This window comes from Vespula vulgaris, chromosome 2 (genome assembly GCF_905475345.1).
Source record: "Vespula vulgaris chromosome 2, iyVesVulg1.1, whole genome shotgun sequence".
NCBI lineage: Eukaryota > Metazoa > Arthropoda > Insecta > Hymenoptera > Vespidae > Vespula > Vespula vulgaris.
In genome coordinates, this window is record NC_066587.1 from 11,902,125 (window position 1) to 11,919,345 (window position 17,221).

Genomic DNA, 17,221 nt, shown 5'->3' on the forward strand with positions numbered 1-17,221 from the left:
TTCAACGTGTTCGTGTGTCTTCTATAGATTACACCGAGTCTTGATCCTATAGCGTAGAAAGTGAAATATTTTTAGACATAACACATTCAACGGAAACGCAGACTAATTTGTTCTGGGCTGATAGAATGTTAATCGTTGAAAAACACAGCGATCCCCTTGTGAGCACGCAGAGATTTTCTTCGTAATGGTAACGATACTAGATCGCTATGAATCGTTTTTCGATAAACAATTTAGCTGAGCTCATCGAAGGATGATTCGGAGGACTCGTATAGTCGTACTAAACGAGCTTCTATCATTTAATATCTACGACATATGACGTACGTTGATTTAATATTGAATGAAGTTTGCAGTTTAAACGACTTAAATGGAAGATGCATTGTCGGTACAATCGGTTGAAAAGTATAGATAAAGATTATTGTGATATTCATTATTTCAAGATTACGACCGTGATTTATATTTAATAGAATTATCTTGTATTTTATTTTTATTTTTATTTTTTGTTTGTTTGTTTGTTTACTTTCTCTTTTCATTTCTGGTATTTCACTTGCGAGAATAATCTTCGATTTACTGGATAAATAATATTGCCCAGTATTTAATGATAATCCGTTACACGGATTATGTTATGAAAAGTTAACATTTAATCGATAATTTTCTTATTTTTTGTTTAAAGATTTAAGAAATAATATTCATTGGGTTTTTTAAGCTAGATTTGTCCAATACGTAATATTAAAGAAAAGATTAGGTTAAATACATCGTAACATTATCGGGGCCGTTCCAAGCCTTTCAAATCGTTGTATATTATATGTGTTAATCTCGACTTAAAAGCATTCGACGATAACACCATTGCAATGTGTATAGCGATATCCGAATGGCTTATGTATTGGTACATCAGAATGCATCCTGATATTTTCACTATCGAGAAATCATCATAGAAGCATCAATCAAACAAAAAAATCAAATTCTTCGTTAGAAAATGTTTAATATTTATATACTAATAATGACATTCTACAGTGATAGAATCTATAGAAATAACATTCTTCATCGATTCAATATTTTATCTATAATCATATACCTAGTTTTGTAAAAAAAAAAAGATCTTAAAACAAATTATCTTTAAAATTAACTAATTCAAATCCATTATATATATATAGTATAAACAATCGATCAAGATAATTATTATTTAGATTAAGAAGATGCAAATTTGAAAGATGGAAATACATTTGGTTAAGACAAGGAACAATTTCCTTCAATTTTCCAGGACGGTATGTTCGATAGAATGATCAACAACTTGCATAACGATCGCTTGTAAGTCTTTGACGGCTTGTTCTCTCTGACTCTAGTTATCTATCTATCTATTTCTTTTTCTTTCTCTCTTTCCCTCTTTCTCTCTTTCTGTCTTGTAATATCGTGGATAGATAATTTATATTTCATAAAGAAGTAGAAACAGAGGGAAAGAAAAAAGGTAAGAATGATTAATAAGAAACAATAAAGAGTAATTGTCGATCTTGGTAGATCTTTATTGACGATCACTTCTACCTATACACGTCCATTTTATTTTTGGCCTTGCCATCAGCACGCCAAGCTGGTCGCTTCTCTCTCTTTCTCTCTCTCTCTTTCTCTTGCTCGCTCTTTCTCTCTTTCTCTCTTTGATAACAGGCAGTTAACTTTGTTTATCAACCAGCACGATTTTAGAACACAATCGTGGTACATATGGTACCAAACCACACGTTTACGACTGCTAAGCATTTACCTTCTCTCATTGTCGCTTATTCAGCAAGCTTAATGCGTACTCGCACTCTATTCGAGAAACTTTCTACTAAGATTTTGATCCTTATCTGACGGATGAATGGTTCACATAGCCTTTCAGGAGTGATCTTTTATCAGTCAAATACGACTTGTTTACTTGGAATAACGGGATCGCACATACTCGTCTTTCACGCTATATACACAATACCTTTCATTCGATAACGATAGTCTCCTTCTTCGTTCGTTGTTTTATAACGTTTAATATGCGTGTATATACACATTTGTATACACTGCACGTGTATAAGTGAAATAAGGCCACTGTCGTCTCAGCATGTGCCTCCTTCACGTTCGTCCGAAAGTCGAACGTTTTGACGAGTCTAACACCTTTTCTTTGTTCATAAGTCTGATGTCATAAATTTATTTCCTAATCGATTATATATCTACGTAAATCGATTGACATTAAGTTTCTAGATATCTACTTCTGAAATAATTCCTGTAATACGTATTAAATTTTCTTCGTGGATTCATCCCAATGAAATAAAAGCGTTCAATGTTAGTTAGTTGTAACATAAAAAGAAAAAAGTTTAAACTCGCATCCAGTTGATCTACAAAGTGGAAACGTAGTTGCTTATCTTCTTCTACCATCGAGCGTTTCCTGGTTCCAGATAGTTTATTGTCGCGGTACCATGACAGCTTTAATGACATTTATAACGGCAGTCCAGTCCGGCAAGCTTATTAAAAACAGCTATATGAGCTGGACTGATATTATATTCGTCTTTGAAGATAGCATTTGCGTGTTTTCCTTCAAACGAGTTTTGATAATTATTTATTAATTACTATGTAAGGAAATTTTTTATACATCATTTTGATTTGATATTTCCGTAGAAACGAATTGAAACTTTTATTTCAATCCTTTATGTTAATGAAACGTGTTCCTTTACGAAAATCGAACATAGTGTCTTTCCGATAGATATATTATTACTTTAGAAAGGCTAGATATCTATCGAGAAACTTTATATTTGCGAATAATATCGAAAGAAAAAGAAGCTAACAAGACTGTTACATGCCCGATAGCCATTTAAAATCTGTAATCGAATATACTGTTGTCGTAATCAAGTAAACTTTTCATTTAATATTCGCGAGAAAGAAGTGGTCTCATCGAAATACAAGCTTCTTAGTATATCCACTACATGTAAAATTTATTATTACGAAAGTTTATACATCCGGTTTAATTAAAATAGATATCGTTTCGAGTTTCGGCTGATTATGTTACCAAATCTTTAATCATACTTTTTCTACTCATATAATATATATATATATATTTATATATAGTTAAGCTTACCAAACTACTTATAATATTTCCAATAAGTAATGTAGATTAATTACGATTATTATCATTTACCTCAATCATATTTCACATGATATAAAATAGTGATTTTTATAAAGAGTATTATTTTATTGGATAACATCAAAGAGAAAGATGTAACGGATTGAAGTGTTTTGGACAGAAAGTAACTGTATGTCTTTTATACCGGATGATGAGAAGCCGGAAGTCAGGCGAAAAATTGACCGACCTATGAATTATTATTATGCGATGGAAACGTGTATTGTAGTATTAATGAGAGAGAAAGAGAGAAATATTGAATGAAAGTAAGATAAAAATACGTTGTCGAAGGAATAGCGAAACGGTATAAATTCTTCATAATAGCATTCGTGAATAATCGTTTTCAACGATTCACTATCCTATACTACCATTACTTCACTATTCTACTACTTGGGATTTAGTACAGTTAGCATAATTACCAAGAGACCATGGAGAAATAGAGGTTTAGCTTGAAAGAAAATTATCAATAAAAAGTATTAATTTAAAAGTATTATTAAAAATTATATATAAAAAATATATATAAAGATATTAAAAAAGTATACATATAAAATAAATAAAATATAAAATAGAAATTTTTTAGAGATAGAAAAGTTACGTTATTTCAAACACTATCACACTATCTGACGATGGAAAGAATTTTTTCTCAAATTCATTTTTTTTTTCAAGATTTCAAGATCCGATATTTTTTCAAATGGAACCTTACAATTTTTTTTGTCGTTTCTAACGTAAAAATTTTTTCTCAATTTTTTTTAGACCATTGATTTTTTTTAAGTGAAACTATGAATTTTTTTGCATAAATTGATTCCTTATGCCGTTTTGAATAAAAAAATATGAGGGTACGATGTCGGAAAATGATTCATTAGCAAGGTATTTTGAAAAAAATGTTTGGTGATTCATGCAAATGTAATAAACCATATCATTTCTTTTTTGTTGAAGTTAAAAAAATATATTAGAGAAGATGAAAAGTTGCGCTTGAAAAAATATAATGCATATACATGTGCTCGTGAACTAATTATTTTTCAATATTATACCCTCATACTTTTTTATTTAGAATGGCAGGAGGAATGAATTCATGCAAAAAGATTCATAGTTTCACTTTAAAAAATATCGATAGCCTTAATATTTCGTAAACAAATTAACTTGAGAAAAAATTGTTTCCATCGTTGGATGTCCTCTTTGAAATAATGTAACTTTGTCCTAAAAAGTTCTTTCATAAAACCATGAATAACGAAGACATTTAGGTGTTCCAATTTAAAGTAATAAAATATATAAAATGTGTATGCTTTTATATCTTTTCCTAAAAGGCTCTCAGGAAATAAGCAAGATCTCGCGATGGATAAACTCGAATTAGAGTAAAAATAGAAACAATACAAACGAACGACCATTCGGTAAGCATTCATGATTTAAAATAGCTTTGAAAAGAATGTCAGGGACTGAAACATTACAGGCTTTGCTTATACTCAAATGCTCTTAGCGGCAGCAACAAACGAATGTGATTTTATATTGGTAAATAAATACCAACGCAACTGCGAAACTCGATTTAAGCTTTAGCAGGTGTGCAAAAGGCTATGTGTATGAACTACATTCGAAACACACAAGCTTCTTACTATTGTATTTCCATTATATAAGTTTGAGGAATTTCTAATTACTATTAATTTTACTATTAATTAATTTTTTACTATTAATTAATTTTACTATTACTATTAATCACTATTAATTACTATTTCTAATTTCAAATTATTTCATTTCAATACTTTAAATTCATTAATTATTAAAAATATCATTTTCATCGTCAATTTTTATAAGGTCATATAATTAAAACCTTAAATGAAACAAATATTTATTATAAAATCTCGTTATTACTGTAATGCACGTTATTATTGTAGCAAAGTAGCGTGCATAAGTTCTTAAAATTAATTCCTCATTAGCAGATAATTATGCAGTAGCTATATGGAAATCATATTGTATAACGGTGTGTTTGTTGAACATACAGCAAGCGTAGTTCGAAGTCTGAATTTGTTGTTTTGTATTCTAGAGAACTAATTAATGTGTAATATTTATGATATCGTTAAAAATGAAAGGTCATGGAGTAAACTGGATTCTTTTCCTTTTTATCTTTTAATCAAATTATTTGACGAAATGTATGTTTTTGTCAAATAGATGTATTAATTTTTAATTCAACGTGTATGTAGATAATTACAAACATTAGGCGAGCACTCTTATAAATTGACAACAATATAGAGTCTCTCTCTCTCTCTTTTTTCTTTATAGCAATATCACTTAGTTTATTGTATACGAAATGGATCGAAAACATCTTGTTAGTATCGCACATGGCGAAGTAACTCTTATTTTCCATAAATCTCCACAAATCTAATTGGATCATTTCTTTGAGAAATTTTTTATGTTTATTCAAGTACTGTTCTGAAATCGAACAAATAGAGGTAAAAGGAAACACGAAAAAATTGTTTTCCCTGAGAAAAAGAAGATTCTTACCTTATTAGGCGAAGTTCTTAGTCGGAAAATTTATGTTTAAACGAGATATCTAATTTTCATTGAAACGGGGAAATCTAGTCTTTTTCCGAGTAAAAACAGACAAAGGAGAGCTTTTATTACAGAGTTCCCCTTTTAATTTCAAAAGGTTGCAATGATTATATCCACGCAATAAGATTGTCAGACGAGCTATAGAAGGGTTAGTACGTTTGTGTTAACGGAGAATCATCAAGGTGTGGTTTTACGTTTATCAGCCGTATGTCTCCTAACACTTTTCTAGATAAAGGTCAAGCCAATCGAGGAAGGAACGCAAACGCTTGGTTATTTCTGCTATTTCGTATTATATTTTTTCATCTCTTTACACCCGTTTCTTTTTTAATTAATTTATTTATTTTTAATTAAAATTTTTTTTTCATTATGTAGTATAACAAATAATCTGCATTGAGAACTCGTAATTAAAAATGTTTTATATTTCCATCAATCTCGTTTACTTTGAGCTAAACAATATCGTTCCGTTGATCTGTGCCATAGATCCTGTAAACAAAACAGAACGGGTTGCACGTTTGCTTGATTAATTTCACATCCATAACGAGCATGTAAAGTATGCCACGGTACTCTTTTATGCCCCGATATGATTCGACTACAAAACAAGAACATAAGATTAACAATTATCGCATAAAATTTTCACTAGTAATAGGAGCATGATGAAAAAATTAGAAACACATTTACATAGAGTATAAAAGAACGCGGCAGTAATAAAATATGTTCGTAATGTTAGCTCTTACTAACATCATTTATTTATCGAATTAATCGCTCGTATAAAATGCATAGAAAACTGAGTCAATTAAAATTCCGATGTGAAGTGAAGGGAAATGAAATGAAAGGGAAAGGGGTAGGGGTGATAAAAAGAGGGAAGATCGACACGATCCTATGCATCTTGCTTATAAAACAATGTATAAATAAAATTTCTAAAGGCCTCAAACTTGATAAGACGTTTCTAATATATGTATGTATATAATAATATATGTACATATATAGACATTATTAACATAGTTTTCTTATTTGTATTTCAAGCATCGTGTCACGTAGCTTTCCGCGTGTATACGCTCGAGTGTCACGGTCGCATTGAGTAATCCTGCTTTCACACAATCTCGCGAGAAGGCAATACATGGTTGTTACGTTATTCTACGTGCCATCGCGATTACGTATCAAACCGCACACTTGCTCCTATCGTTTTATCGATACTCTGTGCTTCTCTCTCTCTCTCTCTCTCTCTCTCTCTCTCTCTCCTCTCTCCTCTCCCTCCCCTCTCTCTCTCTCGATCGACCTTATTTGAGAAAGAAGAGAGAAAGAGAAGAGCCTACCTAACTCAACCTACAACACCTAGTATGCAGAATACACCACTTCCAAAACTTTTTTTCAAACTATATTCTCGTTCGTTCGTTCGTTCGTTCGTTCGTTCGTTAGTTAGTTAGTTAGTTAGTTAGTTAGTTAGTTCATTTTGGTTTATTCTATTCCATTGTTCGTATCATAAGAGTAACATAATTGTTAAACATTTATTTTATATAATTTTTGTATATAATAGATATGGATAACATTGTTTAGTTGTATTAATATTCGAGATCTCCAATAAAATAAAATTCTTCTTTATAGTAAATATCTGGACTTTATCATGAAAGATACTTTACTTTGTGAGAATATTTAGATGTAAAAAGATAATACATGAAACGAGTAGAAAAATGTTATCTTTATTTTCTTAACTCAACGTTATGATACACAAATGCAATAAGAAATATACATCTGCATATATATATATATATATATATATATATATATATATATATAGTATATGTATATTGTTGCGGAGCTTAAAGAGGACGAATCGTAAGGAGGAAAATTTTCGATCTACGTATTTGGCACCGAGTAACGATCTCTCGCAAGCTCACAAGTTGCAGGTGTCTCTTTGAAAGCATGTAAGAATCCCAACGGGACACATTCTTTTATAACTTGAGAACGTCCGGGAAGCAAATGCGTGTGCTGTGCACGCTTTGCGTAACCCAATTGCAGAGCCTTATTTGAGTTTCCGTCGATGTCTTCGGTATGCGAGTACGCAAGAACGTTTCCGTGATAAGCTTACTACGGCTTCTTTGGAAAACGATTGGGAATATGTCTACGTAGAAATCATCTATATTTAAACATATACGTAAACTATGTTCAAGTTTTGATGTGGCATATCTTTATTCTATTTTAAATGTTCAAGATAATTATTCATGACAATTAATAAATTGTATTAGCATATTTGTATTTTCTTTTATTAATAATATAATAATTATTATATTATAAATATCATTTTATATTATTATGAGTATCTTTATAATTTATAACATTTCTTTGAAGTTTATTTCGAAAAGAAATATTTCGTAAATAGGTATGTGATATCGACGAATGCATCAGTTTTTTCATTTAATTGCATAACCTGCATCGACCACATAACGTGCTAGATTTTACGTAATTTGTTAAACGAACGGATGGACAGATAGACGACAGGATCGTAGCGTATACTACTAGGAAATCGGACAGTGTTCGCGTTTAATACGCGACGTGACCTCGTACACATACAAAGTTCCTTTCGTTATAGAAAGAGGCATCTTTGATGAAAACGCGAGGCATACGAACTTCTCCCTTATACGCTTTATTTCTTGGCCTACCTTGCTAATAACTTTCATTACTTGGGATGCCAAGTTAGAGAAACAATTGAATAAGGAAACTGACATCGATGTAACCGAAAGTTCTGAAACATGGCCGAGTTATGCGAAAGGAAGTTTAAAAGTTACTATCTTTGGATTTAAACGTGACATTTCTTAGACATTTGTTAATCCATTTAAAAATTAGCAATTTTATTATGTTTTGATATACGTCGTGTGTACGCGCACGTATATATCTATATATTTATATCGATTTAACGTGATACGTTTCGCGTAATTTTACCCTTTCGCATCTTAGTATTGCAACAAGCTGAATAAACCGGTTGGTTCATTAACCGCTAAGAAAAGCAACCGTGGTAAATATTAAATTACGCAGACCGGACGAAAATTCAAATCCTGAAAGTCCTCGTAAACACTCGTTTTGCTCGTACCGCAAGGTAGACGATCGTGTGTCCTTGCTATCATCATTACAGAGCGGAGATTTCATTTCTACCGTTATTTAATATATAATTCTGATTCGAGAACCGGACGAAGTACCACTAGGATCGAATTTTACGATATAAAGTTGATTCAAAGATATGTACTTTGATTTTTTTCTTTACCTCTAGGTAATCAACTTTTTGCAAATGTTCAATCATCGTTCGTCTACATTTTTTCTAAATCAAAAATTCTAGATATTTACGCGAGATTTAGTGAACTTTTCTATCCAACTTTGACGTGGGAGTATCGACAAAGTTTATCTATAGATTTTGTTTTTATATCCCTGAGCCATCGTGCAAAAAGCCAGCGAACATGAACCCTTGTAGTGCTGCTGTGCACACGTAAGAATGACTAGCGCATGATCGCGCGAAAACTCGTCGCGTGAGCTTGTAAAAGATAAGCCGTGACCGCAACAGGTTTGGGTTCAGGAAACTTGCCCCTTGATTAACGCGCCCACGCATTGCATGCCTATTCCGCGAGAGAAAGAGAGAACTTTGTATAAGATCTATTACTATGTCGTACCATCTTCGCGTGAATGCCTTCTCTTCTTCTAGATTTTTATGAACGTAAGCGTTAATATATGGATGATTTATTTTAACGATTGGATTCATTACGACTTGGCTCCTAATTAAGTATCGAAAAACTTGGAGGCCCTAATGATCCTATTTTATATGTGTGTAGTTATATGTACATATGTATATATACGATTAATGATCGTGTTAAAGTCCATTCGCCATTACGTTGGTGATGATTCGATAAGCTTGCTTCGTTATCCCTACGATTATAATCGGCACGAAGACGATTAGTCTCAATTTCTCTGATAATTCTTTCTCTTTCTTTCTTTTTTTCTTTCTCTCTTTCTTTCTACATTCATGTTTATACATCCTTTTAGATCTTCTTATATCGTATCAGCGGACTTTTTCCTTTTCAATAATGTTTAATCATTTCTTATTTTGAATAGAATCAATCGTGCGTGCATTACTTGATCGGATAATAAATTTAATCTAGGTAAAATACTGGATGCGCACGATGAAAATCTTCTCATTGCGTGTGAGAGATAGTAGTTTGCGATACGCAACAGGTACGCTTTCAGAAAACTTGCTAGCTCGACTTAATGCGCATGTGCGTGCGACGAGTTCTGGGACAAGTGTAGTACATATTACACATCGACCCATAGGATGCCATATAATCTATATAATATCTTCATCGAACGATCTGGTCTTCGTTTATGTTATACATGATCATTGTCTAATATTATTTCTCTTCAAAAAATATCCGTAAATGAAATTACATTTTATTATATTATATTTCTTACGATGGTTTTCAATTACTCTGAAATGTTTTATTATATTACATGTATACATTTGAAGAGTTTATCTCGTGTATTCTAATAGAAAATCTTGAATTGTAGTTCGATCATTTATGAAGAAAATCACTCGACAGTGAAGACTCACTGTACGTAAAAAAAACTTGCATTGATGATAGCAACAGGTTTGGCTCTGGGAAATTCACCCTTTTCTCAAATGTCATTCTGTGCTATCTATAGCTAAGCGTGTAGGTATAATATACATATACCGCATAGTGTATATATAATATTTGTCTACATATACGTATATTATATATGTATTATATTATATATATTATAATTATATAGTATATTAATATATGTAATATATATATATAATCTATCATATATTTATATATCTTTTAGGAAAATGAGGCGATCAGAGACTGAATATACAAATGAAAAATTCACTGTTTTTAACGTATACGTTATTTCGATCAACCATCGAAATATTTCATTTATTATTCTACATATAAATTCATTTTCATATATAGCTATATATACAAAAGAATTTCGGGTTGTTCGTATCGACTATATTATTGCAATGGTTTTATCGTGTTAAATCTGATTTTTTTTCCCCATAAGCTAGACAGTATAAAACTAGGACATCCCATATAGCTGTCCGGAGAGAGACGGCTCGATAGTGAAAATAGCACATATTGCCTTTTAAACTGTCGACTTTTCCAGTGAGCGAGACGTGTATATATGTATAATATGTATATATGTATAATAAACGATTGTAAAATAGTGTCGAATGTATCGAGCACCGTAAAGCTTTGCAAGGACGCGAACCTCGATACAACGATATATTTAAAAAATAAAGATACAGTAGGTCAAATTTCGTATCTTCTAGAGGAACTAGGACAGCTGATGTAGGTAGTATATCTCGGGATAGTATGTATTGCGATAAAAAGATAAGGTTAAGATCATTTAACCGAAAGATCTAGTACAGATAAAGTATTAAGAAATTCTTTTGTTTTTATGAAAATTATTATGGAGATTATTATATATTCCATTTTTCTTCTTTACATATAAATACGATCATACATCCTTTCGAACTTTTAACATTGATAAATATTTTTTTTATGTAGATATGTAAATTGCATATGTTTTTTGTTGAAATGTTTAGAAAATTTATAAATTGCTTGTAGTTCAGATTATATTCGTTTAACTATAATTGGAATACGATTAAAATTGTATCTGCGACCAATCATGTTCTTCAAAATTTTTAATCGATCGATCCAATCATATTTTTCCGTCGTAAAGGCGCAGAATCGCGATCAACATAATGCAACGCCCATCGGCGATGGTAGGTCATAATTAAGTGCTCGGTAAATATCACAAAATAGCTACTCGTTTCGAGCAAAGCTGACACGGTAAATTCTATAAATAGCTTGAAACATCCACCCTCGGTCTTTACGATTTATCATAGGGAAGAAGGGTATAAAGTAGTTAAAACTATGATACAAAATGATAGCATTAGGTACACATTTGCCTTCTTGTATACATACATAATACAAATTAGCCATACTTTGTAATTTTAACGTAGAATTTATGTTGGTGTTAAATAGCTATGATAATCTACATATATGCAAATATGCAAATGAGATAGTCATTAATTCATTTAATAACTCATCAATTTTCAGCATAATTTAGTAATCAACAAGTAAAAGTAGTACGTTGAGCAAATTTTGACGTGCACTTTTGAATTCTTTTAGTGTCTTTTTTGTAACAAAGGAATGCACAGTCAGCGAAAGGGATGGTCATGGGGATACTCCTGGGCGGAATCACGCTCGGTTGTAATTGCTCGACGTTATGCCGTAGTATAGTAATAACACACACTCGTATGCAACAATGCACGAATATAAATACTTCAGTACACAACATATACGTTTGCGCGTGTTCGTGGATACAAAAAAGAACGGGAGAAAAAGAGAGAGAGAAATATGCATTCGTCATGCGGCACGTACCTTTATTTTGCTTGGTCATTATCAAGAAAAAGAAAAATACTTTCACCGTTTACTTGCCACGAAAAACGTGCTTTTATTTTCTTCACAATGAATCTTGCAAGTTTTAAAGTGATTACTTATTGTCATCGTTTTCTTTTTTTAAATTATTACTTTTACTATTTTTGAATTGTTTTTTTTTTTTTTTTTTAATATTCTTATTTTTTTGTTTGAATGTATATACATGTATAGTATGTATATATGTATGTATCATTGTTTGTTTCTAATTATTATCTGCAAGCTGTGAACACAATATTTTTATTTATAATATTTTATCATTTTTAATCTTTCCTCTTAAGTTATTCTATCTCGTATACCTAACATAAATATATATGATTGCATTTCATTATTAGTCTATAAGTAAATGCAATCGTTTGCTATTCTTGGCATACTTTATTTTATAATTTGTGTATGTGATGTTCTTTATAAATGAAGTAATTTTTGTTTTTTTTTTTTCCGATAAAAGAAATACATTTTGTGACGAACATCGATTGAGAAATTTATTAACAATAATTATGTTTCAACGAAGAAAATTTATCTATTCACAATTTCATGATACAGTTGGATTTTCGAAGGTAGGGAATTAAACTTAGCTGGCGTGAGTTTCGAAAAATAGCATCGTTCAATCGCCGGGAAAATTAAATTTCATGGTTGCAATGGATCTGGAAAATAAGGATAGATTAGAGAATTTATTTTACACGTGAAAGAACATTTAAACTGAAATATGACTTAATATTTTTTTTCACGTTCAAATTTAAATTCATTATTAAGTTTAATTTTTTTTTGACATAATATTAAATTGTATCTATGATTAAATTATAGAGTTTGTTCTCTGTTTTTATTTCAGATATACCAGACATTCCTGAAAACATTAAAAACTTACAAGCGTTACAAATTGCAGATTTTAGTAGTAATCCTATTCCTAGGTGAGAGAATCATGTGTTATACTTATATGTATCATATTATATTATATTAATTTATTTTTAAATAAATTTCTTGTCATTGATTTCAAGTGTTATTAAATTATATTAATATTAAAGTAATTAATTTAATATCAATATAATTTAATTAATTATTAATTATTAAACTAATTAATAATTAAGTAATTAATATTAAATATGTCTTCATATATTTCAGACTTCCTGCAGGGTTTGTAGAGCTAAGAAATTTAACTATTCTTGGCCTGAATGATATGTCTCTTGCAAAATTGCCACCAGATTTTGGAAGGTAACTTTAAAAAAATTCTTACATAGTTCACATTTATTCATATATTTAAATTTTATTTGGACAATTCTGTTTAGTTTGGAAGCATTACAATCATTGGAGTTACGTGAAAATTTACTCAAGGTTTTACCTGAATCTCTTTCGAAACTGAGTAAACTTGAACGACTAGACCTTGGTGATAATGAACTTGAAGAATTAGTGAGTCTATATAATTCATAGTTTAATTCAAGTAATTTCTTAATCACAAAAATAATTATAAAAATATTATAATTTCCTCTTTATTCTTTGAGTATATAATTGTGAATATAAATTGTGATAGTTAGATGAATATACATTTAAAAATTTCTCAAGTCTTTCATTAGATAAAATAAACTTATAATTATTATAGCCAACCCACATAGGAAAATTACCAGCATTACAAGAACTATGGCTGGATCATAACCAATTACAGCATTTACCTCCTGAAATTGGTGAACTAAAAACATTGGCATGTTTAGATGTTTCTGAAAATCGTTTAGAGGATCTTCCTGAAGAAATAAGTGGTTTAGAATCTTTAACAGATTTACATTTATCACAAAATGTTATTGAAAAGTTACCAGATGGAATAGGTGATTTGAAAAAGTTAACTATTTTGAAAGTCGATCAGAATAGACTATCTACCCTTAATCCAAATATAGGAAGGTAAAGTTAATTACATTTTTTCCATCAAATTATTTAAGAGCTAGAATTTTATATATGTCAAAAGAAAATTATTTGTTTCAGATGCGAGAATTTGCAAGAATTAATTCTGACAGAAAATTTTCTTTTAGAATTGCCTGCATCTGTAGGAAATCTTCTTAATTTAAATAATCTAAATGTGGATAGAAATAGTCTACAAACTCTTCCCACAGAAATTGGTAAGGTCACAACATCTTTGCCTTATTTTTGACATACTATGCTTTATATCATTAGGTTATTGTTTATTATATATCCAAAATTTTATTTTATTGTAGGAAATCTAAAACAATTAGGTGTACTTTCTTTAAGAAATAACAAATTGAAGTTCCTTCCAGTAGAAGTTGGCCAGTGTTTGTCTCTACATGTTTTGGATGTATCTGGAAACAGGTGCAATTATCATTTTATTTTATCATATATCTTATATTTATTAACACATCATTCTTATAACATTAAATATGTTTTATATATATATATATAGGTTACAATACTTGCCATATTCTTTAATAAATCTCAATCTAAAAGCAGTCTGGTTGAGTGAAAATCAAGCACAACCTATGTTGACCTTCCAAAATGATATTGATGAAGAAACTGGAGAAAAAGTACTTACATGTTTTCTTCTACCCCAATTAGAGTATCATCCAGATGGTTCGTATTTTTTTTTGCGTTTATATTCTTATTAATACATCTATGAATTAATATAAATCTGTGAATATAGATTCTGGAAGATTAGGTACATTGGTTGGAATAAGAACTGTTCAAGGAGACATACCTGAGCTTAGTGATGACGAAGGATGGCAAGAACGGGAAGCATCTAGAACACATTCGGTAAAATTCACAGACGAACCACCTGAAGCAGATAAGGAGGTGAGCAGTTCGCAACTGGCAAGGTTTCCCTCTTTTTTCACGCGTCTTTTTCTATATTTACTTAGACGACTTACCTGCATGAAACGAGCTAATTCTTATACATCGTTGAATTAATAATCAAAACATTTTTATTAATACAACAATAGATTTATTTAATGATATTTCCCGACTATGTTAATATTTTTAAAATATTGCTACCAATATATTGCAATTTAAAAATATTTGCGAACTATATACATATAATAATTTTTAATATATATATTATTTAATGGACTAAAAATTTTTTTCATTTATAATTAGTATCTTATGATGTGACAAATATTGTTTTAATATATTATAGAAACTTGTATATAATGTAACATAATATTTGTGTAATAAAATCAGATATGTGAAAACAATTAGATTAAAAATCTAATTTCTTGTTTACATTTACCAGTTTCACTTTTATATAAATATTACACATCTATTTATGTATTAAATATTATCTTAGATATTATATTTTAATGTAATAATATCATTCATCATATCAATATTTTTATTTCAGACACCATTTGTTCGACAAAATACGCCCCATCCGAAAGAACTAAAAGCAAAAGCTCATAAATTGTTTAGTAAAGGAAGAAATGACAGTAGATCTGGTTCTACTGATGAACAGGTAATTGTTTAATCTTTTGAAATTTATTAAACAAAGGATAGATTTATTTTTACGATTTATTCTTTTCAATGAAACTTATTATTCATTTTTAGGATGTTTCTCAAACATTTGGTTTAGATAAAACTGAATCAGATACATCAATCAGACCCACTGAAGAAGTACAAAATGTAATAGAACAAGATCAATTTTCAGAGCATGAAGTTTCTAGAGGCGAACAAAAAGAATTAGAAACATTACCTGATAGTACAGATACTCAAACTAACAATGAAACTGCTGCCTTTTCTTCACCGGGTGCTACAGAACCAACTATTGTAAGAAAATTGATATGTCATATAATTTTCTTGATAATAATACAATTTATATTAAGATTGTTAAAAATCTTGACAATGAAATAAAAACAGAAAATTTATTTACAGAATACAGGTTCCGATGGAACTATATCAGATTTAAAAGGTAAGGATGATGATGAATCTGAAACTGAAGATATGCAAAGGCATGTCGAGTTTTCTGTTATAGAAGACACAGATTATGAAGGATCTGGTGAAACAAGTAAACCAAATAGACTTCATCGTCGGGACACACCACATCATTTAAAAAATAAACGTATTCATACAGCAATAGACAAAGAAAAAGTAGCTTCACTTATTGCACAGGTAACTTTTTTTTTCTCCCCCATAACAAAATAAATTTATTAGAATAGATCGTATAGACATTAATTTCTTTTTGATGTGTGTGTGTGTGTGTGTGTGTGTGTGTGTGTGTGTGTGTGTGTATACACATACATGGCAATAAATGTAACTTTATATTTCTTTAGGCATTAATGAAAAAATCTGATGAGACTCCTACAGCAATTGTTCCTGAACAAATAGAATCCTCAGACAATATAGATGTACATAGCCAAGGTAATACATATAAAAAAAGAATGTATATAATGATAATATATTTTTACATAAAAATAAATTATTAAGTATAAAGGTTCATATAAGATTTATAAAATTATAAAAGTTTTTATAAAATTACTTAAAGAATCTAGGGAAAAAGTAGAAGTGATAAGAGATGGTTTCTGCAGTGATTATCTTATCTATTAGTCATTTATCAGTATATTGTAAGATGGTGGATGTGTAAGGAGTGTATAAAAAAGTATTCAACTAAATATTTGATAAAGTAGTTAAAATTGAATTAAAAAAAAAAAAAAAGGAAATCATAAGAAATTATTTTTTATTGAATTTTATCATATCATGCCGAAAAAATATCGATGTTTTGTTAGAAATAGAAAGAAGTCGGGTAATAGACTTCATATATCAAAAAATAACAAACATTCGTTATAATAAATCACAAATAACACTATATAATGTACTCGTTAGGTGCAACATCGGATGTAGAACCAACATTAGAAGTAAGAGAAGAACAATATGAGATTCACATTGAACGAACGACAGGTGGACTTGGCTTGTCTATAGCAGGAGGCATTGGATCAACCCCATTTAAGGGTGATGATGAAGGCATTTTCATATCCAGAGTTACAGAAGGTAGAAAATATGTCTTATTATGAACACAGTATTTAAAAATTATGTAATCAAATAAATGTATCTGATAACGACAGTT

At 30.1% G+C, this 17,221-nt stretch overlaps 1 protein-coding gene across 11 annotated transcripts in view; it reads left to right on the forward strand.

Annotated features, from left to right (window-relative positions):
• LOC127061595 (protein lap4) overlaps positions 1 to 17,221 on the forward strand; it is a 37,396-nt gene that overhangs the window by 2,975 nt on the left and 17,200 nt on the right. For 10 of the 11 annotated variants that reach the window (XR_007780907.1, XM_050988677.1, XM_050988682.1 and 7 more), the window contains 13 exons: positions 13,004 to 13,082; positions 13,294 to 13,383; positions 13,458 to 13,578; positions 13,769 to 14,061; positions 14,143 to 14,276; positions 14,373 to 14,484; positions 14,576 to 14,742; positions 14,813 to 14,961; positions 15,506 to 15,616; positions 15,709 to 15,927; positions 16,033 to 16,269; positions 16,431 to 16,518; positions 16,981 to 17,145. Coding sequence is in view for 10 of the 11 variants with exons in the window: in XM_050988677.1 (XP_050844634.1) it covers positions 13,004 to 13,082; positions 13,294 to 13,383; positions 13,458 to 13,578; positions 13,769 to 14,061; positions 14,143 to 14,276; positions 14,373 to 14,484; positions 14,576 to 14,742; positions 14,813 to 14,961; positions 15,506 to 15,616; positions 15,709 to 15,927; positions 16,033 to 16,269; positions 16,431 to 16,518; positions 16,981 to 17,145 (1,965 nt within the window). In the remaining variant the exon portion in view is untranslated. The remainder of the gene's footprint in view (positions 1 to 13,003; positions 13,083 to 13,293; positions 13,384 to 13,457; positions 13,579 to 13,768; positions 14,062 to 14,142; positions 14,277 to 14,372; positions 14,485 to 14,575; positions 14,743 to 14,812; positions 14,962 to 15,505; positions 15,617 to 15,708; positions 15,928 to 16,032; positions 16,270 to 16,430; positions 16,519 to 16,980; positions 17,146 to 17,221) is intronic. The other variant, XM_050988680.1, reaches the window with a different exon arrangement.